Raw genomic sequence first — 25,548 nt, forward strand, 5'->3', positions numbered from 1 at the left:
CCACTTTGCGTTCCAGAGTCGCTCTTCCTCTAAATATTTGTGGACACAATCTGATTTTGTGTCACTTCTACACAAACCAGACAGAGAAACAAATAAAAAATATGCATGTGAGCAGTGTCATAGTTTGTCTATTTACTAGTTATGATTCACTTGTACAGCAAATCAGTCATTTATTTAATAGTTCTGCTCCACAGACGGTCCAGGGTTCAGGTCTCCCTGTGTCTGTGTGGACTTCCTCCTTCCTCAACCTAAAAACACGCACTACTACTGCTGCAAACACTGACCGACACAGGTTGTTGAGCAAATGTTGTTTAATGTGTTCGCTGATTCTTCCTATTGGAATTGATACAACCCATCTAAAGGCATGCACATACAGCGTCGTTCAGAGACAACGATGACATCATGTGATGTGATTGAAGGACAGTTTCCAATGCTGAAGAACCTTTGCTCTACAAGGTTGAGACGACTACTAACAGATTATAGTTTTCACATAACCTACATCCTTAAGGGTTCTAAATGTTGAACCCGCTGGGCTCCCAAACCAAAAGGGACCGTCCCGTTCACTTCCGCCCTCCCATGTGCTTGCTGAGGATGCCCTTGGCCGTCTCCAGGGCGACGGCGGCTGCTACAGGTATGTGCGGCGTGACGCCGACCCGCTCCCAGGCCGGGCCGGCGGTCGTGTCCGAGCGGACGGTGGGGATGCTGAGGAAGACGCCGGTGTGGCCCACGGGGAAGGTTCTGGCCGGGTGGGAGGCCCCGGCGGTGGTCTCGCCGACGACCATGGCGCGGCCGCGTTTCTTCAGGATGTGCACGAACTCCTCGGCGGCGCCGGCGGTCGCGCTGCTGGTGAGGACGACGAGGCTCTTCTTGGAGCCGTATCTCGCCCCTGGGGAGGGGAGAGAGAGCGGGGTGATCCGTTAAAGGCGCGGTGTAGTGGTGGCGGTCCGACTGGGGGACGCCGTGTGTTACCAGTGAGCTCGGCCAGCGTCTGGAGCTCCGTGGTGGCTCCAGACGACCGGTCGTACAGCTTGTCCAACACCAGCTGCTTGTCGGCGTCGAAGAAGTAGGAGCAGAAGCCTGCGATGGCTGTCGTGGGGCCTCCGAGGTTGTTCCTGGGAACACAGTCGCAGAGGCCTTGATTTGAACGTTTTAAAGTAGGAAGTCACGGGGACCGACAAACCCTGGCTGTATATTTAGACACAGCCTTTAGCAGCTTAGCAGGTGAGTAGAACACAAACGTACCAGCGCGCAGTTTCCTGACGGAGCGCGAGAACGCACCTGAGGTCAATGATCAGCGCGTCAGTGTGGACCACTTTGTTCCACACGTGCTCCACGATGATCTGGGCGATGGGCTTGACCTCCTCGAAGTCCCCGAACATGTCGAAGCGCAGGTAGCCCACGTTGTTCTCCAGGACGTCGGTGTGGAAGGACACCTTGATCAGCTGGATGTACGTCTCCAGGGAGTAGTTCTGGTGAGAGAGACGAGGGCGACGATGCTGTGATGCTCTTCTTTACTGTATATAATAACTGACGTTTTAAATTTCTTATGGAACAACTAGACAATTCTTTAGCACTTTCACATTTAGTTTAGTGCCTTCATGGCGTCACTTCATTTTATATACATAAAATTTACAGTGGAGCTTTTAATAATCAAATCAGCAAAATGTGCTAATTTAAAGTGATATTATTGTGCTATTATTTCAGGTACTGTAGCATTAAGGGCCTCACCATCGGTGGCAGAGGTGGAGTGTTGCTGGTGGTTTTCAGCCCTTTGTCCCCAGACAGCTTTTTCAGGTCCTCAGACAACTTGGCCTCCAGACTCTCCACGGACAGAACCGAGCCGTACTCGCCGTTCGCCAGCCGCTCCCGCAGCTTCTCTGCGACGTCCGCTCCGACCTCTTCGAAGGCGTAGTTGTCGGCAACCAGGGCCGCCGCGCCCTCGACCACCGCCGGGACCCGGCTCCGGAGGTCCACGACCTTGAGCGCGGCGGCGAGCGCGTCCTCCTCCGTGACCTCCACGTCCGGGGTCACGCCCGTCACCTCCCACGTGGAGCCGGTGACCGGATTGATGGACCTCGCCGTCGGCACGGTGACGTAGAAGGCGGTGTCGCCCACTCGGATTTTGTCGACTTTCAGCGAACCCCCGGCCGTCCTCTCCCCCACGACGGTGGCCCTCTTGAGCTTCTGGAGGCAGTAGGCCACGTCCTCGGCGACGCCCCTGGTGGAGCCGCCCGTGAGGACGACGAGGGGCTTGTCGGGGCCGTAGCGCTCTCCGAGCAGCGTGGGCAGCGTGAACAGCTCGGTGGTGGTGTTGGACGGCCTGTCGTACACGCTGTCAATGTGGATCAGGGGCTCCGCTTTGGAGAAATAGGACACGATGTAGGCGATTCCCGTGACGTCCCCGCTGGTGGTGTGGCGCAGGTCGAAGACCAGCGCTGAGGTGGGCAGGACTTTGTTCCAGACCAGCTCCAGGAGCTGAGGGCCCACTTTCTCAGCCACGTCCTCCCCGAGGATGTGATCGATCCTGAGGTAGCCGACGTTGCCCTCCAGGATGTCCAGCTTGATGGAGGCTTGGAGGACGGAGACGAGCTGCTCCGGAGGCAGCGGAGGCAGCTTCCGGGGAGGCGCGGGGACGTGGTTGGGCTCATAGGAGACCTTCAGGCGCGGGTCCCTGATCGTGGCCTGGACACCGGCGCTCAGGACTTCAGCCATCGATTCGCCATCAGGGGCGTTCAGGATGCTCGTGTTGTTCCGGGCGGCTTCAATCGCCGCCTCCATCCCCGCCAGCTTCTCCGGCGAGCAGTAATTGTCCAATATTATTTTAGCCGTGTCGACAACGAGGCTCGGGTCGAACGAGGCGTGGATGAGGACGCGTCCGAACGCCGACAGAGCGACCACCAGGAGCAGAGCCTGCGACATCTTCATCCCTTGGAGGGCGCGAACAGGAGCTGCCGATGAGCCGGGCCTCCTTCTGCGGAGAGGTTCTTTGTCAAATGACACTGTTTTCACTGCAAGGGTTCTGGTAACGCACACATAAGAGGATTTAGCCCACAATAAACCCCTAATCTTATTATGATTAGTGCTCCCGAAAGAAATAACCAGGCAAATGGGTAAGTGGCCAGAAGAAGGGGTTGCTGAACGTTATCAAAGTATTTTGAGAGTCTGAGCTAAGCTCTAAGCTCTCAAACAAGTTAGACAGTTATCTAATAGTATAATATTAGCAGAATATAATATCTCCGTCTGTCTGTTATTTATAAGTACAAACTACACAAGTACAAAAATCACATAAGTATATGTAGAGGCAAAAAATGTTGGGAATTGATGAATTAATAAAAAAGGTTAATCAAAGTTGTCTTTCTGTTGGTTTATTCTTGCAAGAAGAGTAGTACACAGGAAAACAAGTGCAGTTGCCCTGAAAGAGTGTAGTTCTGACATCTCTCCTTAAAATCTCCATTGTCGCTAAGGAGTCAAAATGTAACAACTCCGTGAGAAGTGTAACATAGTGTTCATAGATTTGATCATTTTATAATGAATGCAATGTTTCACATCGAACCAATAACGCTACTCATTGGATGATATAAATATATATTAGTTCTATCACAACAGAAAATACTTTCACATACATTATTTATTAGCTTTTTATTATTTATTATTTGGTGCCATTAAATATGATTCCCACAAAGCTGATATTGGTGTAAGACATTTTAAAATAGGAGAAGAAGCACATAGTTGTTGTAGCACCATTGTTTTATTGTTCCATTTGTTCCACCTTCCTCATCGTTACCCTCCTTTGAAAAGTGTGAGTGCACAGGTTTGACTCAGGTTTACTTGGTTCTTGCTCCCTCTGCTGGTTGACATTCACAAAACACCTGCTAAGACTAAAAACCACACAAATACATAAAAGAGACTATAATACTGAACCTACAGCCTCTTCCCTCAGTGCTTCGTTGAACATGTGAAGCTGATACAGTTCTGCAGATAAGGACTTTCCCTAACATTCAATTGGTTTATTGCCTCAGTTGATTCAATCCTTTCCTCATCTCTGTATGTATTTAATCTGCAGTGGTGCAGATTTCTCTGATGACGTCCCCTTTTATCGTTTCTCCCTGTATATTGATTCCATTTTTATTGTTAATCTGGTAGATACATTTGCATTTTAGGTTTCTTTGTCCTGTACAGATTCCGTGTTTAAGGTTTCTTCTTAACTGATCATTTGTAAATGTTGTAAAAGTACTGATTTTGCGGTGCTCCTATTTGGCCTTGAGTCACTGCCTTGATCACAGGTCAGACGGATGAAAAGGCATCAAGGTCTCCAACCCACCGCTGTTGTATCCTTTGTGGTGCTGCTGGTTCTGGAGCTTTAAGGGTCAAGTCTGGGGTCACTCCTCTGTTGACATACAGTAGTTTTTGGACAAGCTGACTTAAGATGAAGATGGTCTGCTGTACATGTTTGTGAAACAGGGTGAACTGAGCGCTGGGCAATAAAAGGCAGAGCTGCAGGTCCAGACAGATGTTGGAGCAGCAAACGGCAAACAGATGTGCAGAGATAAACGCTGGATACTGCTCATTTGATGCATTATACAAATGTTAGTTAATATACATGCTACTGTAATTAACATGTTCGTCCAGATGTTTGGTTTTAGGTTGTTTGATAAAATATTTATGTATTATATTACGTTACTGTCAATTAATCAGGTCAAATGCATCCAAACATGTCTCACGCACCGTCAACTGCAAACTGGAGACGCCGCGGTGGCGTCAGACGCCGACTGATGAGATGAGACGTACAGTAAAGGTCAGTAGAAGCACTTTGATTTCAGGGTTGACATCTACGCCCAGAGGGGAGACCGCTTTATTTTAGGCTTACACGATAATAACATCATCCAGTGTTTTACTTTATATAATAGACAAATTACAGTAATGCACTGATTACATCTTAATATAAAACAAAATGTTTCTATATGCTGTAGTTTCTTTTATACAAAATCTCTTTAGAATAACTTTACTAAAGTCTGAAAAATAATTAAAAACAGGTACTAGTACTAGAATAATGAAAATACAGATGTTAATGGGCAAACATATTTATATATATATATATATATATATATATATATATATACATTAGCATTCTTTGACATTGACTTCCTGTGTTTTTCATAATGAGGTTGTCGACACAGTAAACTCCTGTAGGACCAGTTGAAGCACAGACACCGGACAACACACGAAGAAGCAGCAGTTAATTTGTCAAAAGCCGTATTTATTAAAAGGCCCCAATACTTAAATACGCAGTCTTAGTTTTCATTTCGCGCCACCAAACCTCCGCCACCATCCGGCTACCTGCACCCGCACTCCGCCACCTTCATCTCCTCGTACAGGTACCGTATAGTGAGGCGCCCGTTCTCCTGGTACATGATGGTGATGGGGTCCAGCTTAATGGGCACGCAGCACGCCATGTTTGCCTTCTTGGGGTCCCTGATGTTGATGAGCGTCTGAATCAGCGCGTGCTTGGAGGGCGTGGACTCGTCCGTCAGCGGGTGGTAACAGAAGCCCCGACACTCGAAGGCGTCGTACTCCGGCGGCGCCACGATCCAGCTGTCCCAGCCGATCTCCTTGAAGTTGACCTTGAGCGACGCCCTGCGGCAGTACTCCCTCTCCGCCTTCCGTCTCCTCCTCCGCGGATGCTGCACGTCGATGCTGTTTGAACGCTGCCCCGCTCGGTTCCAATCAGTGACCGCCTGTAACACTGATTCTTCCTCGTGGACGATCATCTCCCTCAGCTCCTCCTTCGTCTCCCTCCTCTTGCTGCCGAGGTCGTCCGAGAAGACAATCAAAGCTGCTGAAGTGTTGTCTCCAACCGTGAGGCTCATGTTTGAACACGCATCGGCAGCCTCACACTCCTTCCCGTCCACCACCACGTCAAAAACGCTGGCTTTACGCTCCGACTGGACCCGGCTCTGAACGGCTGCGGTCACGTCAAACATCTCCCACCGGCTCTGGGAACCCGTCACCTCTTTGCCCACCAGCAGCTGGATCGTCGGTGCCGAATCGCCGTCGACTACTTCGTAGACATTCACGGTGGCCTTGGACGTGGCGGAGGTGACCTTTGACCCGGCATCTGGCGAGAAGAAGAACTGTAGCTCAGCGGTGGTGATCTTCTCATGGCTGGGGATGCTGACGTTGAACTGCAGCCTGTACCTTGACTTTGTGCCATTGGTTACAGAGAGAGTGATTTCTGTCAAAGAGAAAGATATTATTGATCTACTGCTACAGCTCGTATCGTAATGGTCTAATAACAAAGAGACTGGTACATTTCCTGTAGCATGCTGCATCTGTTATGTTTGGCCTTGGCTCATATACTAGTTCATGATCAGACTCTATTCAAACAATAGTAACAATTAACAGTTAATCTTAAACACGGCCATTGAAAAATGGAAAAAATTAAAAATAAAAATTTACATTTATTTTAGATTTTTTATTTCATTTCATTTTATTTTATTTTATCATGTTCAAACTCTTCAGGACTAAATAAAGACAAAGGCCACAACTAAAAAAACACTGTAAGCAAATCTAATTAAGTTGAGAAGAAAAAAATTGATTCACTGATTCAGGAAGTAGTAAGTGAAAATGGGAAATATAAGCCAGGTTTAAACCTTACAGTAATTTATTATTTCATTCCCTTATCCTGACTTTCCAGCATCGTGTACCTTGCACAGTGAAACTTCGTATGACATCAGACTGAGGGATGGCCGCGCTGTCCGACGCGTACTTGTTGTAGAGCTCCATCATGAACTGGGGAGGGTAGATCTTGCTGTGCTCCTGGGGGACATCCGACAGGTTGAGTTTCCTCAAAAAGCCCTCCTTCATGGTCCCCAGGACCCTTTCCATCCAAGACTCTGGGTCTCCCTCCTCCAGAAAGCCCTCCTCTGACAGCTGAGGCAGGAATCCCTCCGGCGGGGCCTCGTTGGATGTCGTTGCTCAGAGGTTTAGAGGTGCAGGAGCCGACCCAAAGCCCCAGCGCGAAGCACAGCCGGAGCACAAAGGTCCTGGAAAAGTCCCGCATTTCGAAATGGACGCGATTCTGACCCACTGAGCTGGCACCGACTTTACCTTCTCCTTCTTCAGCGACAAAATTGGAAACTGCAGATCCCCCCATGCAAGGACCACTGTCCTGGTGTCCGCTCCCATGCTCCCAGAGTAAACAGGGAGACTCGTGTCAACTAAAATAGGAGCTTGTCTGTGCTTATCACCGTCATGTGGGCCTTCTTTTAAGCTCTGTTATCGTTGGACGGCCGCCTGCTAATGAAGACACTGTAAACACTTGACAGCGATAATGAGCGAGACGCTGCGAACTGCAAGGTTACTAACAAGGAGAGAGTTGGAGACTCTTCTTCCCTTTTCCCAGCGAGAGGGTAAAAGTGAAAAGGCCAGGGCATAAACAAGAACCGTACCTCCCAGAACCCAGAATCTAAAATGGACAAGCAACTGTTTATTAATAATCCTCTCAAAAAGCAGATTTCAATAGTTACTGTATAGTTTATTGCTGGAGACCTCGAAGCTGACGCCACTGTTTGTCCGATGGTGAGGAGACGTCAGATGACAATGAACCTGACGGAAGGTGACTTCCTGTTTTATGATGGAAACAGCCTTTACCACCACCCTGTGTTCCTGTGAGGCCCGAGTAGACATCACAAGCCAGTGTGTCTGGGGACGTTGGCCCGCGTCCGGCCTATCTTGGAATTTCTGCCTCTCGCGCAGTCGCTCAGCACCAGGTTTCATAAAAACAGGCTTTCGTGGCTTTAGGATCTGCCACGGACGATTAAAGGCTACAACCGAGTCCACCGGCAGCAAAGAGCAGAAACTGTGGGCAAGCAGAGATAAACACATTAATGTCGTCTCCTAATTGTTCAAGTCAGGGTGTCATAAAAATGAAATGAATTGACTTTACATGAAAGAATAAGCAAAATATAACTTTATAAATCTATTCAAAAGCAACCAGTACCACCAACGCCTGCTCTTTAATTAAAAAAGAAACACAATGAGCATAATACACACGTACAAATAAGCACAACAGGAGAACTTTAAATTAAATATATGCAGGCTAATATAAAGTTATATAATGCTTACTCATGGATTAATATACAGTCATTGTAAATGTACACATAGCTTATACACATTCATAAATCCTAACAAAGCCAACAATATATATTTGACCGTATGTACAATTCAGTTTATTTTCATACCAAGCAAACATCATGTTCATGTTTCACTTCATGCTATATTTCAACGCCTTACAAAAAAAATGACCGTCACTGCTGTGTAAATTACAAGATGTACATATCATCATACTGCATTTATGGTATTTATGTTTCTGAGCAGCCACAATAAACTGTAGTTCATGCGAACGACCAGCAGGTGGCAGCAGCGCGCCGTGTTCTCTCTGGCGCTGCTTCTGCTATTTAAAACGCTCAGTGGGCAGATTATATACAACATGGAATATAGTTCACGTCCAAACAATGACCTCCCAGATACGAATCACATTCTTTTGCTAAGGTGACAAAAACGTGTCCCTCCTGTAGGTTAGTTTGCATTAGTAGCGACAGCATATACAGCCTACATGGAGTTCATCCCTGTGTCTGAGGAGAGGACGGCACGAGGACGCCGACGTCAGAAACGCGGGCTCGGCTCAATCGAGACGGATCCAGTTCCAGACATGGGGATCAGAGCCGATATTAAACCAGGCAAATCTCCAGATGTGATTAAGGGCCGAGAGAGGGATTGAAAACAGCTTGCGAGTGACGACCGGAGATGAAGATCTACCTGCAGGTGTTTTGTACCGTTCAACAACCAGTCAGAACGTACAGTGGAGACTTTGCAGAGAACACTGGAATACGATCGAGTGCACTTTTTACACCTCCGGGAGTGAGAGACGGGACCTGCACCCACGGCTGGTGTCCTCCCTGTGCTTTCCATCCGAAACTCGCCCTAGTGCTGTATCCTTCGTCCCATGGCCGCGGCCCGGTGGCTCCGCCCCTATCGGCAGGCGCAGGTGTCCACCGACATGCCGGGGTAGACCTTCAGCACCATGTTCCTGTGGGGGTCCAGGAACAGGACGCTGAGGGGGCTCGTCCTCTCGGGGACGCAGCACGGCTCGGGAACGCCGGGGACGATGCCCACGGCTCGGACGATGCTCTGGATGGTGGCGTGATTGGACGGCCGCGCCGCCTGAAAAGAGCAGAACGAGAGAGAGAGAGAGAGAGAGGGGGGGGGGGGGGGTTAACCTGAGCCCGCTCCATCGTTAGGAATCCGGCCCGGCTCGTGACGGCTTCTCACTTTGGGAATGGGGAATCCGCACGTGCCGGCGCAGTAGTAGGCGTCGAACGACTTCGGCGCCAGGACCCACTCGCTCCAGCCGATGTCGGCGAAGTCCACCCGGAGGTACCTCCGGGAGCACACCCTGGGCTCGCTCCACTGCCTCCTCCTCGCCTTCTTCATCGTCCTCTCGTCGAAGCTCAGCACCTGGGGCCTCCCGGCGCCCGCGCCGCCCTCCGGGCCCTGCCGCCTCGCCGGCTTCGCCGCCGCCCTGGCTTTGGCCGGGAAGTACGTGTTCTGCCACAGCTCGTGGGTCTTCAGGGTGTCGAACGGGACCTCCGGGATGTCATTGGCTTCGATCTGGAGGTGGAGGTCCCTCCGCATCCGTAACGCGGCGGCGGCGGCCGAGTCGTCGCCCATGGGGAAAGGCCCGTAGCGCTGCAGCGACATAGCCACGCTGTTGGGCTCGTCTATGGCCCGATCGTCCGCGTACACCAGGATGTAGGGCAGGTTGCCTGGAGACGGCTCCCGGCCGGGACCGCCCCCCTGCTGGGCCCCGGAGCCCGTGTCAAACTCCACCACTAGCACCAGCTCCCCGACGGCCCTGGCGCGGTTCACCACCGCCGTCACGTCCCTCGTTTGCCAGGAGCCCCTCCTGAAAGGGGCCAGGGTCACGTTCCCCACCGGGGCGGCGGAAGCCGAGTCCGGGGACGTCGCGTGGAAGAGGAGCTGCGGGGAGCGGGGATGGCGGTTCTGGAGGCCGCCCAGCGCGTGGCGGGGCCTGCGGAAGCGCCACGGTCGCTGGTGATGGCGCGGACGCTTGTGGAGAAAGTGAAAGGAGGCCAAAAGGACGACCTCTGAGTCCTGGATGGAGGACAAGTTGAACTGAAGCGCCTCTTTGCCACGGAACACTTCTGTGGAGTTTTAAAGAACATAGAGGAATGAGTCAGATGACAGAAAAAACCCAGTGAACTTGATTTAAAAGAACCCTATTTTCATCCAGCTTTTCTGCTGGGTCTAAAAGCGACTGTTTACTGGTTCGGTCCCAGATGTTTTGTTAAACAGATGCTGAAATCCTGAGGGAGCAGCTGTGCCTCCCTTTCTCCTCCCACCTTTTCACTCTTGAGTTTGACTGACGTGAATAACGGCGTCCTGCATTTCTTTCGTTTTCAACACATCTGACTGACATGAGCGGCGGCATGGAAAATATTAAGCGCGGCCTCGCGCACGACCGCCCCCCCGTCCTAGATCGCGCTCTTGAAGTTGAACCCTGTCTCCCGCACTTCCACCGCAACCTGAAAGACAAACACGGGGGCGGGCGGATGGCGGACACATGGAAACGCTTACGGGAGAGGGAGCTCCTCGGAGGCTTTCTGCTGCGCCGCCAGTATCTGGGTGTGATAATGGGCTCTTGTCTTTCACCTGAGCCGCTCCAGCTACCGGGGGAAACTATCGGGTTTTTTTTTTTTGAGGTTTTAGGTTTTCTCCACTACAGTAAATCTCGGGTCCGACGGAGCGTGAAAGTGATGCGATGAGAGCTGCTGTGTGATTGACAAAACACCTGTGCTCACAACATTTAGTGTCCGACTGATGGAATAATTAAGCGCAGATCTTTTCTCAAGGTCTTACTTCATGCACATGGTGGAAAGTTTACCATTTCAGGCAAAAAGCTATTAAAAGCTATTCTGATTTTTGAGGTAGTAAGAGGCTGACGTAATACATTCACAGCTGAGTTCAGATTTAGATGATGTGAATTGAATATATATCATTTATGCTTATTTACAGTATACTGTTTCCTTTGAATATCAATTTCAATAAGTGAGTAGAGTGTTTTAAAAAGATGCCATTTTAATCTTTCTACTTTATTTAATATTTTGTAAAATTTCTAATTATTGTTTGTTAGTTCAAAAAAAGAGTAGTGGCAACTTGAACATAGGATCAGCATAAAAAAACTCAGTGTTTCATTTTACTACAAGACGAAATGGAGCCGTGCGCTCACTCACTCGGCACAGCTCTGAAGCTTCTCACGGTGTTCCCATCCCGCTGACTCTGCGGCTCTTCGCTGTACTTCTCGTGCAGTTTGAACATGCTGATGGAGACCATGTCCCGGTTTGCGGCGTCGTGCGTCAAGACGCGCCGCTCCGCCGCCGGTGAGACGTCGGCGTCCCCCAAATCACCGGATAGTAGTTTACTCCGGCTGGGCTGCAGGATCAAAAGCAAGTGCAGCACGTGGAAAGCCCGGTTCGCCATGACCGACGTTGTTATCCAGTTAAAAAGAAGCTTGGATTGACTTTAAAAGACAACTAACAGATTCCTTTATTCGCTCTGGTTTCCGACGCCAACGTCAAGCCGGTCTCGGGGTACGGATGTTAGACCTGTGCTCCACAGGCTACAGCTGTTGCCACTCTGGGAGGAGACCGGGGAAGGACGCATACTTGAGGCGCCGCAGCTGAGTGACAGATGGTGACGCCTCGGCGCGCGCAGCCAACGGGAGGCACGTCGCCTCTTGGATGAAGCGATCAGCGGGAACGTGGAAAGCGGTCGCGCTGATTTCCTTGAATTGCGTTGACGGTTTGAGACTTTACAGTTTTTCCGTGAAATCGTCGAGCTCGAGCGCGACAATAAGGAAACACGCGAGATCAAGCAATCTGACGGAAAGCAGGCACGGGGGGGGCAGGTGGTGAAGAGGGGGCACAGGTAAACAGAGGTCCCAAAGAGAAACCCCCAGGCATTAAATGGAGATTTTGATGACAGAGCATCAAAAGAGCTTAAACCTATTTGTCTAGATTCAGACCTGTAATATCGTTAATTGAAATATTAATTTTTATTAAAACTACCATAGCATAATGTTCGGCAGTTACACTTCCGGTTCCGGTCCTTTATTGTGAAGGTCTCGCTTCCTGTTTGCGCTCTTTGTTTATCACCATCCGTCTTGATCTGTGAGTTTCCGAGTCTGCGCGTATCCTTAGCTCAGGGCCTGCGACATCCAGGTAATTCTCTATTAAGCTGCAAAAGCGTCGCTGTTTTTGCGTCATGTTTTTGAGCAAGAAAGTGATTTCTAAGTGAGTATTGTAGTATATAGCTACAACTACTAACTAACTAAGCCCGATGCCTATAGTTGTTAATGTTGAAATACCTGTGATTATCAAGATGTGAATAATTCCAGGAGTTTATTTGTATAGAACCATGTGCTTAAAATGTTTGTTGTCACAGGTTTACTTCGCACTGAGTCTGAGTGACTGAGGTTATTCATATGCATTGGGCGAACATCAGCATCAATCATCCTTAAGTCATCAGTTCCCCTGCTGGTTCAACGAGCACTTTCCCCCCCTGATCTCGAGAGCGTCAGTCCTCACATCCGTCCCTCTCCCCAGCTTCATTATTTCATCCACAACTCAGACATAACGCTGTTGTATTGTGACGATTACCTATGTAATCACACGTGAGTTTGGAAACAATAAATTGTAACTTTATTGTATTTTGTTATTACAATGTTTTGGGAAAAACATCAATGGCGCAATTGTAGAAGTTCAATAAAGATTTGGAAAAAAAATGTAGCGACAAAGTATTTGGTGGCGTTTACCAACTTCCATTAAACGAAGAAGAAAAGAGGCGCCAATTTCATACTGCAACGCAAATGAAGTCTGGACTATCTTGTTCCAACTCCCACGGCCATGTTTATATGGATTTATGCTTTCTGGCAAAAAACAACCAAAGGTATGAGACGTTTTACAACTATCAACGAAACGTTTTCTGATGTTTTCGGCTTTTATCTCACAAATGCTTTTGTCTACTGTACCGTTATTTTAGTATTAGCTAGTTGGCTAATTTTAGTGTATTGGACACCACAGGCTGGCAGAGAAAGTCACCAAGTTCACTCAAAACATATAGAATCATGTCCGCCCCACTACGTTAGTATCAACGTAAGCGATGTGCAATGTGTAGGACAAAATAATTGTCCATAGTGGAGAATTCAGCGTATTCTCGTTACAATGCGTATTCTATTAGCTTGGCCGTCCCGCGGTGCATTATGGGAGTGTCCAGGGCGCTCACTTAAGTAAAGAATTTATTGTGGATTATGTGCTTAGATACGGTTTCATGGGCTAGTGAATGTGGCTGCGTAAAATAGGCACAGTGTTGTGATCTGGGCCAAGCTAGAAGGGAGGACCCAAATGCAACAACCCACGGACAAACTAGAATACAAATACTTTTAATTAATAAACACGCAGATTAAATACACTAAAAGCCCTGCTTTTAAAAGCAGGATACCAAATCGCATGGAAATAAACTAAAAACCGTTGCATAGTGCAGGGATAAAAGAAAGTACCAAAAAAAGCTGGACATGTATCAAAACACAAAGCAAACGGAATTAACAAGCAAACCTTGACTCTTGAGCTACAATGAACCGACAAAGAGTGTGCGCACACTAAGACCTTAAATACAAGACAGGTGAACCCAATCAAACTAATTACAGGACTGGAAAGCAGAATCCTTGGCGGGACTTGCTAGTGCGGATGGGATTGTGCTAGTGGTATGTTTTCAGGTGAATGCCCGCTTTTGAGCAGGAAAATAAACCTGCTGTTGTTTTTTTTATATATAGAAAAAGCAGAAGACCTGCAAACTCAGAAGGTTACACAAGATAGGTAGCCCGCGGTGCATTGTGGGAGAGTCAGGGGATGGAGACTTGTCAATAAAATATTGTAGCGTGTGTTTCTAGATGAGGTTTAATGAGCTATTAATTGTGGTTCATCGTGGATGTGTATATGTAAATGTGACTTAAATGCATTTTAAATAAATGAAAATCATTATGAACCACTTGTCCTTTTATGGATAATTTAGATTTATTAATTAGATTAAGATTTCAATTTCACAGTCGGAGTAGTAAGTGTTAAATTTAAAATAGAAATCGATTACAAAACTTTAGATACTGTGATAATGATATAGTAAATTCTGAAACCATTCTCATTGCTGTTTTCTTTTTTCCTCACTACTTTCTCAATTTATCAGTTTACAACAGGAGAGGTCAGTGAAGGAGCATGCCAGTCACACAGGTTGTCACCCAAATTATGACAAATCAGCCGCCTCTGTGTTCACTCCCAATCAAGTCCAGACTTTGCCTTCGTGTGTGTACAGTTCCTGTAAATGAAGATCGATGGTAGTCAGGTGAAGCTCACTGATGCTTAGCCCAGCTAGTGCTCTGTCATTACTGTCCTACACAAGAACTGCTCATATGCAGGAAATATAATTTATCTTCATTTTCATGCCCCTTAGTGAGCAAAATGTTGTCTTAAACACCCTCCCAGTCAGAACACACACTGAACACGTCTTATCAAACGCCTAGGCCATAAAAGCTGAACGCTTGGACCATAATGTTGAGGTAAAGCTTTCCTTTAACCTTGAATGAAAAATAGACTGTCTTCACCTGTTTCTGATTTGGGCTTATTTCCAGGAAAACAACCATCAAGAAACCCAAAACTGTAAATTTTGCAAATAACTTTGTGTTTATTAGTTTATTGGGGTATTCTTTTCACGATAGGAGTTGACGAATATGCAGTAATTTAGACATGGGACTAAATATTTTTACTATTACTATTTTTGCTTCATTCGTCTTCATTCATTGCTATTTGCCTTGTACTCTTTCTTGGTTCTATACTTGCTTTGCAAGGCGTTTAATAAATTTAGACATATAAAAACAGACATAACAGTTGAGTCGATTCATATTTTGGTTGAAATCAAAACAGAGCGTACATCTACATTTAAACTGTCAAAAGATTTAGTCACTGATATGCTTCTAACGACATTGTGAGAGGGCACTGCCAGTAAATAAAAGGATCTTTATTACGGTCAAAGGTGGCTCATTCAGCACTGAATCGACTACTGGCACATCACAGGACCTGGAATGTCATTGAATGCTTGTCTGTTCTCAGTTTTAATCTGCAGTGGAATTGTACTTTGTTAGTTAGATATAGTTAATACATTTCTGGCTAAGTAAGAATAGCCAAGAGTTACTTACAGATCCTGATTCATAGAGATCCCATAGGCATGAATAGCTTTCAGCAAATGTCCAGGATGTGTGTTTTTAGGATGTCATGGTGACTTCTCACAGTTTGAGTTTTCTTTGTGATTTATCATATCTTACAGTTGCTTCTGTAAGATGCATGAGGGGCTATAAAATTTAATGTCCTGTCTCTGTATAAATCCTGTCCCTTGTTTGCACTTCAACCACTGGGACATGTTGGTTAGTAAAATGAACTGCAAAATACAGTGAGACGTAGAAGTTTAAAAGTTTAAACAGACGGACATTATTTTTTTATTTTGGGATTAAATAACATTATTAATTATTTGGACGGCCCATGACTAAGGCTTCTACAAGGTCTAGCGCTGATGTGAATTAATCCCTGGATGAAACTTTGGCTCTGTGTTTATTCATTCTCTTCTGGTCATTTGGGATGGGAGGTGTGTGTGTGTGTTTCACTGGGGGCAGAGGTGAAATCCAAGCTTCAAGGCTGAATCATAATGTTTGCATCAAAAGATCTTTGGGTCTCAGATGGCAAATGTGAACAAAATAACACAACCCCCCCCCCCCCCCCCCTTTGATTTAGAAACAACAGAAGTCTTTTGTCTCAGAGGGCTTGGATTTCTTTCTTTCTTTTCTTTCAACCATGAGCCACTTGGCTCAGCGTCTTGTTATTTTTCCACACAGAGATTTCACAATGAAATGAAGCAGAGGGCGGACATCGGCCACTCACTAGGCCTTTGGCTGCTATCACTCATAAACCTGTCTGACTAATGAGATGAAATTGACTTTGCTGTCTTCATTTTTTTCACATTGGTCTGTTTCTTTTTTACTGCTGTTCTTCTCTGACTATCCGTCTGTTTGATTTCTTTCTCCTTCTGTTTCTCTATTTTAATCTTGTCGACATCTTCACCTCCTTGTGCTTTATTCTTCTATTTCTCCAGTATATTTGTCTTTTATTCAGTCCAACTCGGTCTCAATTATGGTAATTTATCTAAAGTCTGAAAATCACTTTTGAAGATGAATTATAAATACTCCTGTTATCTATATTATACGCATGAAGGCTCATGTTTCCTCAGATGGCAGGGTTCTGGGATTCATCCTGAACATTGGATAAAGCATCTGGATCATTTCCACATGGATGTTGGTTTTGCCTGCAAACCTTTACATGAATATCTGATCCTCAGTTGTTTCTGATGTTTTTCTGAGCCACTTTATCTGTGCTTGTAAATAAGGATATGCTGTGGATTTAAAGGGATGTCTGACAATGAACTGTGGTTTAACTAACAGAATAAGAAATGAGTGAGTCTGGTATAACGTCAGCTGATTACCAATCAAGCTAATGCTATTTTTAAACTAATTCAACACTTGTTATATACTGTACAGTACCATACACTTACACTAATTTTATTTTTCCTAATTTATATGATGTTTATGTCCTGTGGGCATTCAGCCAACTAGTGACATGCTTTGCCAAATCTGTCTTTTCCTTCCTACAGAACTGTGAAATCAAGCAATCACCAAACACAGAGGTTTGGCTGAAAGCAGCAGATTGACTTCACTTGTAAACTTGTGTGACATACAGAAAGACGCAACTGATCGACTGACTGACTGGCAGGGAGTGTGAAAGAAAAGAAAGTGTCCTGTGAGCTGGGAGTTCATGTGCCATTTGATGTAGGGGTGAAGAGACAGGAAACAGACACTGGAGAGCTTGCTGTGGTTTGAAGCTTTAGCCTTACATCATTCTACATTTGAAGTATTTGATGTCAAAGGTTCAGCGTTGGGTCACATGATCATCAGGCTGACAGACCCTGTGGCAGCGTGGTGTGTGGTGGAAGGTTGTGATTACAGAAATAATTCATTCGGAACCAGAAATTAACTGAACTCGAGTCTTTGCTGGCTTCCTGTCGTCATACATGCTTTCACATGCATTTAATCTGTAACAACAGAAATGTGGGTTAATTAGTGTCACTGAAGGTGGAAACTGTAACTTTGCATTCAAACAACACTGCAGCAAGCTGACATAACAGTACTACAGTAAAAATACCTCAGAGGCTGATTCAATCTGGGCTCTTCGGTTAATTGTGGTGCAGATAAGAAGCACAGCTGCACATGTTAACGACAGGGGAAAGTTAAGTCAAGTAAAAATGTCCACTAATGCATGTCCACTTCTAAAAGGCTGTGACCTGAAAATTGTGCATGCTTGTATTGTAGTATCTCTGCATAATATTGCATACAAAGGAACACTCCTATGCATAAACAATAATGTATTTTAAATAGTAATGAACCTGAGAAAGCGTGGCAGAAAATAAATTCCCTCAATTTGAGACAATGGCTCGAAGGAAAACCTACTTATCTCATGTCATTCATCTTTTAGTGCTTAGGTACTGTGTGCTGGGCTTTATCCCAGCGGTCAGTCAGGCCAGAGGTGGGGTACAGTCTTGACAGGTTGCCAGTACATCACAGGGATACATATGAAGACAGACAAACACTCAGACTTGCATTTATATTGTAGCATTTCCTTTATTGAAAAACATAATCTGAATAAATAAAGCTCTAGAGGACAAAAAATAAATGTACAATGGATACAAATGTTTTCATTCCAGGAACACCTTTAAGTATCTACAGCTTGACCTAAACAGCTGATTTGGTCTATTTGTTAATGAAAAGCAATAAACAAACAAACAGAAATTCAAGAAGGTGTTCAGTCCATCACCAACCTGAATATTAAATCTGTTAAGTTTATGAATGTACCGTGAGCTTCAGCGTGATTAGAAAGGATCTTCAGAAGTTGCCCATTTAAAATATTAACTCTCTTTTTCGCCCGGAGGAACTTTTCAATCAAAAGCGTAAGAGACCGCTCTCCGAGACCGTGAAATCAGATGAACAGCTCTAAGACACCGTCTTAATTTAACAAGATGAAACATGTTTTAGTTTCCTGTTTTCTCCCTCACTTCATTGGCCTCATCTGAGCTGTTCTCGCTTTCACTTGTTAGCTTTCAGAGGCAGGAAGCAATTCACTAGCTCCTCTCATCACCTTTCCAGTTGTTCGCGTCTGCAGCACTTTGCCAAGTCATTTTGATAAATATCATGACAACAGCCATACTAGATTAGTCTGAATATGATGGAGTGTGAGAATATAGTGTACAAATATAAGGGCCTCAGCTAAGTATTATATCCTTCCCTTCATAAAGCAGCTATTCCCCTGTGGATTCTTGAAAAGAGCCCATTTAAAGACATGAAAAAAAGTCTGTTTCAACAGACTTTACGTGCATGAGCCAAGGAAAACAATGGGCCCGGGCCAGAAGTACTGAAGTCCGCAATGCACCGACTTAATTCCATTCTTTTGCATGAAGAGAGAAGTTCAGGGTTGGTTGGAAAACTCAGTGTCTGAATTGTGTGCAGCCGACAGAGGCACTGACATACAAAGTATCATTCTGCACGAAAATCAAACTGAGGCTAAATCACGCCACAGGCTGCCTCAGCCCGGCCAGAGAGCGCTGCAGCGATATGACAAATGATTTATGGTGAGCCGAGCCAAAATGCAGAAAACAGGATTTAAATAAAACGCGAGAGGGAAGTGGAGACACAAAGAAGTCGCCCGAGTGGGAAAGGAGGAGAACGAGGGGGGCGGCGTATTCAGAGACAGACAGTGTAAAAGTGAAGACGTGAGGGGGAGGGAGAGAGACGGAGAGTGCTCGGTGCCGGTCGTCAGTCCATTTGGTTCATTAATGTGGAGAGAAACGGCCTTGCTGAGTGAGGGATGATGGGAAAATGGCGGCCCTGTAGGGTAGCTCTTGAATTGATGTATGGCAGTGAGGACAGAGTGCGGTGCTCGATGGCAGATTTTTCTGTCCGCAGTTCATCACAGGCATAAACAACCAGGGGGCCACTGTAAATAAAAAGCACTCCTCCAACCAAAACGTGAGAGTAAAAGAACTTCAGCTACGCTTAGCTGGTCTCTAACTGGTGGCTAGGTGAAACCTCAGCCTAGTTCTGGGGTGACTTAACTTATTGTAGTCATTCCCGATTAGTGTGTTGTGTATATAATGTCTGCTCTCTTGTTTGCATTGTAGCGAACGTGGGCCTTAGGCAGACTGGCTGGCTTACTGGTGGCAGCTAAGCTAATCGGCTAGCAGCTTCAGCCAGGGAGCGCACCTGCCTTCCATGCATCGTACAACCCCAGGTGCCTCCATGAGAGGAGCGACAAACTATGAGGAGGCAGGTACAGTCACATTAAATCACACTATGCACCATTACGTATAACACAGATCAGTAGTAAATAATTGTGACTATTAATTATACTGTACACCCATTGATAAATGGGGATCCCTACTGGATCCATCTATAATGCTAGGTCAGTTGTTCTTATTCTTCTCACAAGCATCTTCAGTTAAGTAAGTCTGTATTGTATCATTTCTGCAGCCTGTGATGTGATATTAGGATTTAGGATAAGTGTTGTGTGGGGGTCGCTAACAAGATGAAGTCTAGTACAGTAACAATAGGAGCGGCAACGAGAGACAAGCGCTTACTGTATGGCTGGCTATTAAAAGACAGCTGTTGCAGAAGCATGATGTGAATAATAGGCGCAATTTGAGATCGTTGTCAATTTTTCTAATAACTGACAAACACGTCGTGGATGATTGTTCTCAGACGTGGCCCTGAAGAGGAACTTCCACTACTACTCCCTTAGAGAAAATGGCACTTTTGAAAACACCAGAGAAGAGTGATCGCCATTTACTAACACACTGACGCTTGGTTTAGACGGAGAGTTTGTCAAGTTCGTAGCTCAACTAAATCTTCCGCCTGTTTTCCTGTGATTAGTGAGAAGTGAGTCAGTGGAAAGCTCCTCTTGGATGCCACTTGCTTCTCAGAATTACATGCTGGTCTGTCAGTAAATTTGCTTTGCGCCTGTCTGTCTTTGGTTTTTGGAGTTCAGCACCTACAGACTAAATCTCAAGATCTGCGCTCCCCAGTGCCTCACTCCTGACCACAATAAAAGCTATTTGAAGTCAATCCATCTACCCAACCAGAAGTATCACATAAACCAGTGGTTTAGACAGAAAGACAAAATCAGAGTTTAGCTCTGTTAAAGAAGGAAGAAGTACAAAAGTATTTTCCTAATTGGCCCGCTTGAGAAAATTCATGTCAGGGCTGAAATCCATCACGCTGATTGCTGGCCCTGCCTGCGTGGAACCACATGGGGGTGGTGCCGTGTAGAGATTGTTGGGGTTCTCGCGGTTTTGGATTGTGAACATGCTAGTTGGATCTCGAGAGGGAAGCCCTTGTGCGGCCGACAGCAGCCCCATTACCTTTGTTAGTCACCAGCCCCACTGTCTGCAGCCGGATGATAAATGAGCGGGTCCTCGTGTGTGGTTCCGACAGGCCTGTGGCACAGGGTCACGCTGACATCCACGGAGGGGCGCAGGGAGCAGGGAGGCTGGAGGAGAAGCGAGCACAGATCAGAGAGCCTGTGAGGGCTTTCTGGGAATTCAAACACGATTCATTGGCTTTGGTTCAGGTCCTCTGTGGCGCTTGATACTATTTTAAAAAGACAACTTCAAAGTTTTAAGGTTTCTCACCTCATCATTATTTTAGACACATACATATTTCTTTGTCAAATGCTGAGAACATTTTAACCGTTTAATACTTTTTAGTGACAACTGGTAGGAATTAATGACTTCACCTGAGCATCTACCAAACAAACTGTACTACAATCAGTTTTACTGGGTCTTCTATTGATCACTGTCCATTATTCCCTTTTGCTACTGTACGCTTTCTAGATGCTGCAAAAAATGCCCCATTAAATTTTGGTTCAGTTCTGCTCATATGTCCGTTGTAGTCTTCTTTCATTGCACATTTTGGCAAATTGCAGCAATTTGCAGTCATAAATTTGTCATGCACAAGTTTCTTCATCCTTCCCCACCAGACATTCCTTTTTCAGCTGGCATTAATGTGGATACTTACAGCACTAATGCACGAGACAGCCAGATATCTCCTGGAGAGTGTGTGTGTGCATGCGTGTGTGTACTTGTCATTCTTGCTTGAGTGATGTTGATGTGGGGTGAAGTGGCATGACTGCAGCTTTCTATGAGGAAGGTATGGCACAGAATCCAGACTTGAGCTGGTCATGGTAACTGTTTTTGTGTGTCTGACTGGCTGGCTTGGCACACATCAGACGAGGGGATGTCATGGCCTTCAGACTCTCTCTCACACACAAACACAAACATCCATATCCAACAGCAGAGGCCATGAATGGTTATTCAGCTCCAGACAGCAGTATGAAAACAAGTCAAAGGAAGGGAGAAAGAAGGAAAAGGGGGGAGGATGAAGGGTGGGGTCTCGGGCCAAAAGCAACATGGTGGGCTTGTCTGTCCTCCTCGTTGTCCTGATGAGCACCCCAGGCAAATATTCTGTGAATGAGAGCATATTCTGGGGGGCTGTGCTTTTATTTCACTGTGAGAAGGCAAAGCACAAGGAGGAGGAGGTGGCGAAGAGGTGAGTCACCCATGATGTCATATAGGATGAAAATGTATAAATGAGCCTCAAAGTGCAAAATAGGACATGGGTCTTGGCCCATTTCTGTGCCTGGGTCTGGTGCTGGACAACCTTTGCTCACTCCCACTGCCCTGTTTGAGCACATGTAAAGTTTAAATTGTTAAACATGCAGAAGAAGGAACATTCAACTACTTTGTATTCATGTGACTAATGCTCCTTCTTAAGAAATGCTAGTCCTTTTCTCTTCTTAAAATGCAATTTAACACAAAAACATTTCCCTTCAAAGTAAAACTCAGAAGATGCAACTTTACTTATTTCAACCCTATAAAATACAATTAGGGGATCCTGCACTGAGTGATAACAGCATTTAATTACCCTCCTGGGTGGAGACAGATCCTATCTGCCTTTTTCATTGAAGTACCACAACCTTTACACACGCCAACGTTTCTGAAGGGGATCATGGTCTTGACAGACTTTTATCTCTAATGTAGAACATGGCGGCGTCAAAGGAACTGTTGTGATCCCCTTCGGGATCAGTGGGGGGTATTTTGAAAGCTGTCTGACCTGTGGTGGCTCTTGTCTGCCGCCATTTCCAGCACAGGGAAACCATTGTGCTGCTTCCCAAACCCAGAAAGCACAGGATGAAGATGTGTTTTTGCTGTTAGCCCCTCACGTCCCTTTACTCTATGTAGTACGTTCCTGCCCTAACAGCTGCTGTCAGCTCTCCCCGAGGTGTGTAAACCACCTTCAGCGTGCAGAGGCCAGTTCTCACCTCTCTGTGCATCACTCATAGCTGATGCTCTAGTTTTTTGTATATCTGGCTAGTGTGTACATGATGTATAAACACCGGGACCATGTTAAAGTGCAACTTTGTGTTAACAGATTGTTGCATTTACTGACAAACAAACAGTGCAACTGTTTCTGTTGTTTCAACTGTGTTGACCTTTCACAGACTAAATCTGCGTTGAGTGATTAGGAAAAGTCCTGAAGAGACAAAGCTGATGCTCATTAGCCGTGTTACAGTAAACATGATCACCAGTCTAAACTACTGCACAAATGAGACGATGGTGAGACGGTTACGAGGCAGGAGCCGATGGTACAAACACGTCTCACCACTGTTTGTGTAGATAGATGTTGCAATATTAATCCATATGGCTTAGATATACAGTAATTTAACAAACTTAACAAGAGTGCCTGGGTTACTCACACATGGTCAGAGAACATGTATGGCTATTTATTTTGAGCTTTTGGGAGCAGAGTTCTCCTCAACTACAGTACATGAAGCAGCTTCCAGTCAGAAGAGGTGTCCTTTACTTCAACAGACGTTTACCCTGTTGCCTTTAATTTCATTCACCCAGTTCATCTTCCCCTCATGTTTCACCTGAGCCTTTTCTTCAATGACGAACCTCTAAATTCTCAGTTTCTTCCGTTAGTCCTCACATGGCTTTTTGCTCCAGCAGATGCGTTTTGTGTGAACCTGCTTTTTTTATTTTATTTGGGCGACTCTTTAACAATCTCATGTTTCTTCTTTGCAGCTGAACTCCAATCTCCTCATTGATTTTAGATGTGAGGATTTCTGAAGCTCTGCGTGAGTGGGAACAGGTCAGTTTTTTTTTTTCAAATGAAGTTCAAATACATCCCTGCCTTCTGTGTGTGCTGTAAATATTAACACGTTCCTACAGGGAGCGTTTGCTTCGCAGTACAACTAGTAGCTCAGTGTTCCAACATCCACAAATGGCAACTGCTATCACAACTTGAGATTGACGAGATACAACACAAATGAATTTCCTCCATATATATATCAACCCAATGTTTTTATATATATATATATATAATGTTTATATATATATATATATATATATCTATATATATCAACCCAATGTTTTATTTGAGCCGCTCAGCCCTAAGCAGATGGAGGAAATTCATTGTTGCATGTCCATGTGCTATACTGTATGTGCCCACATTTACACTTTACATATGTTAGCATTTACTTGAGCTTTACTCTCATTAGCCAGCATGTTATGTTAACAGTTTCTAAGATTTCAAGTGTGCAGCTCTATATTTCATATTTTACTGTCTGTAATTAAGTAAAGACATTTTATTTGTTTCAGCACTATTAAACTGGAATATTCCAGTCAACATCAAATCTAAGTAGCTTGGTTTTCATAAAACTAAGAAGGACTGCAGTCGCCAAATCTGAACCTGATTAAAAGAACTAATGAGTTGTTCTGTTTTAGAAGCTGCTTTTTTTTCTTTTTTTTTTTTTTTACAAGCAATCGGTAGCAGAGCAAATAACCCTGTACAGGAGCCAGCCAGGTCGCAGGCAGGCGAAGCAGCGAGCATTGTGAACGCTGAATAATTACATTGCTTAAAATGCTTTTTGGCTTAAAACTTGGAATGAAAGATTAGCTCCCTGGAGAGAGGGTTTAAGACATCCAACATCTACAGCCCTGCTGGCTCGTAGGCAACTGCTGAGCCTGACAACATGTAAGAAAAGGCTCTTTCTCTGGGCTTCACCTTTGTGGATTAATATATTAAAGAGGAGTAAACAAGCAGTGGGTTCAGTTTGAGCCAACACCTTAGAGTTTCCCACCTCTTTAAGTCTTTAGGGAACTTTGTCGGACAGTAGTAATGGCCTCAGATCCGATTAACAAACCTGAACATTAAACTTTAAATTAAAAATAGGGTTAAAATATAGGGAAACAATACTTGGGGACATCATTAGTCCCAGTATTTTCAGTGGATTTCAATTAAGAGCAGTTGAGATTTGTGGTGTGGCAATAACATCATATTCAACGATCTTCTTCTGTAAATAATAATTAGATACTGTACACTGTCTTCTTCCATCTATTCTGAGGTGTTTTTTCCTTATTGTTATAGAAACAAGCTTATTATTAATACGGTATAATGCAGGAGCTAATGCCTGGCTGCCACTGGACGCAGAGACAGCTGCTTTTCTGCCCAGTTTGGCTCGTTCACATGTCGAACAGTGGCTCTTTGTTAGCGGACAGAAACGTTCTCCCCGTGTGATCACCGCAGGACGCAGGCCTCATAGAAAACCCACACACACACGAGCGGAGGGAACTTAAACATCACAGTAATCGCCCTCCTATGAACGTTTAATAAGCGAAGAGAGGGGCCAGTCGAAATTCACACACCACACACACCAACAAGAACTTAATGAGGGGTGTCTCACACGTAGCGCTCCCACTGACGCCAGGAATGGTGGGTGGGTGTGGGTGTGTGTGGAGGTGTGAATCAAACACTTAACTAAGCTGCTCCACTCATGCTTTCCCATGACCAACACAAACACATTAGGCGACATGTCATTTTTCTGAATACAGACTGGAGCTGTGTCCCAACCTACACTCACTTATGTAAAGACGTCAGAGGGAGTTACTTGGTCTCTTCTCATCTACACACGACAATCCTAATTATCTCAATTGATTAACAAATATAAAAAAGAACTGACAGCAAAAGCTTTCTGTGACTTTCACTTTGGTTGTTTCAGTTAGTGATGAATATACTTTTAGATCAATCTCCGATGCAGGTTACTATCTCAAAAATGACCTTCTGGAGATTGGATTTTATTGGCAAAAACTAATTTTATTTCTGAATGTACTTATTGATATTTTCAGTATAAACACATTTGCATTTCACTAATTTCATTTCAGACTGCCTGCTGCTTCTACCTTTACAGCTCCTTCCACACAGTAGCAGCTCAC

The 25,548-nt window shown here is 45.4% G+C and overlaps 3 protein-coding genes and 1 long non-coding RNA gene across 9 annotated transcripts in view; 1 reads left to right on the top strand and 3 right to left on the bottom strand.

The window, feature by feature from the left end:
- Positions 1 to 276: 276 nt before the first annotated feature.
- On the bottom strand, positions 277 to 3,008 carry rbp3 (retinol binding protein 3). Its single transcript, XM_029134985.3, has 4 exons — positions 1,729 to 3,008; positions 1,279 to 1,469; positions 970 to 1,112; positions 277 to 886 (listed from the first exon to the last, which is right to left on the bottom strand). The coding sequence occupies exons 1-4, from the start codon at positions 2,923 to 2,925 to the stop codon at positions 561 to 563; spliced, it is 1,857 nt and encodes a 618-aa protein (XP_028990818.1). The 5' UTR covers positions 2,926 to 3,008; the 3' UTR covers positions 277 to 560.
- A 2,124-nt stretch (positions 3,009 to 5,132) lies between these two features.
- Positions 5,133 to 7,844, bottom strand: gdf2 (growth differentiation factor 2). Its single transcript, XM_029134999.3, is given in 3 exon segments — positions 5,133 to 6,232; positions 6,705 to 6,964; positions 6,966 to 7,844. Coding segments are annotated over 3 exon segments (1,347 nt in total). The 5' UTR covers positions 7,154 to 7,844; the 3' UTR covers positions 5,133 to 5,333.
- A 152-nt stretch (positions 7,845 to 7,996) lies between these two features.
- Positions 7,997 to 11,868, bottom strand: gdf10b (growth differentiation factor 10b). The gene is made up of 3 exons (XM_029135000.3): positions 11,313 to 11,868; positions 9,331 to 10,223; positions 7,997 to 9,222 (listed from the first exon to the last, which is right to left on the bottom strand). The coding sequence occupies exons 1-3, from the start codon at positions 11,557 to 11,559 to the stop codon at positions 9,031 to 9,033; spliced, it is 1,332 nt and encodes a 443-aa protein (XP_028990833.2). The 5' UTR covers positions 11,560 to 11,868; the 3' UTR covers positions 7,997 to 9,030.
- The window catches only part of LOC114845848 (uncharacterized), a 31,218-nt gene continuing 17,413 nt past the window's right edge, over positions 11,744 to 25,548 (top strand). For 3 of the 6 annotated variants that reach the window (XR_008693213.1, XR_003783941.3, XR_008693210.1), the window contains exons 1-4: positions 12,014 to 12,371; positions 12,523 to 13,026; positions 19,402 to 19,550; positions 23,359 to 23,425. This is a non-coding gene — a long non-coding RNA (uncharacterized LOC114845848). The other 3 variants (XR_008693212.1, XR_008693211.1, XR_005896998.2) reach the window with 3 other exon arrangements.

Source organism: Betta splendens, chromosome 19, assembly GCF_900634795.4.
Source record: "Betta splendens chromosome 19, fBetSpl5.4, whole genome shotgun sequence".
NCBI classification, from domain to species: Eukaryota; Metazoa; Chordata; class Actinopteri; order Anabantiformes; family Osphronemidae; genus Betta; species Betta splendens.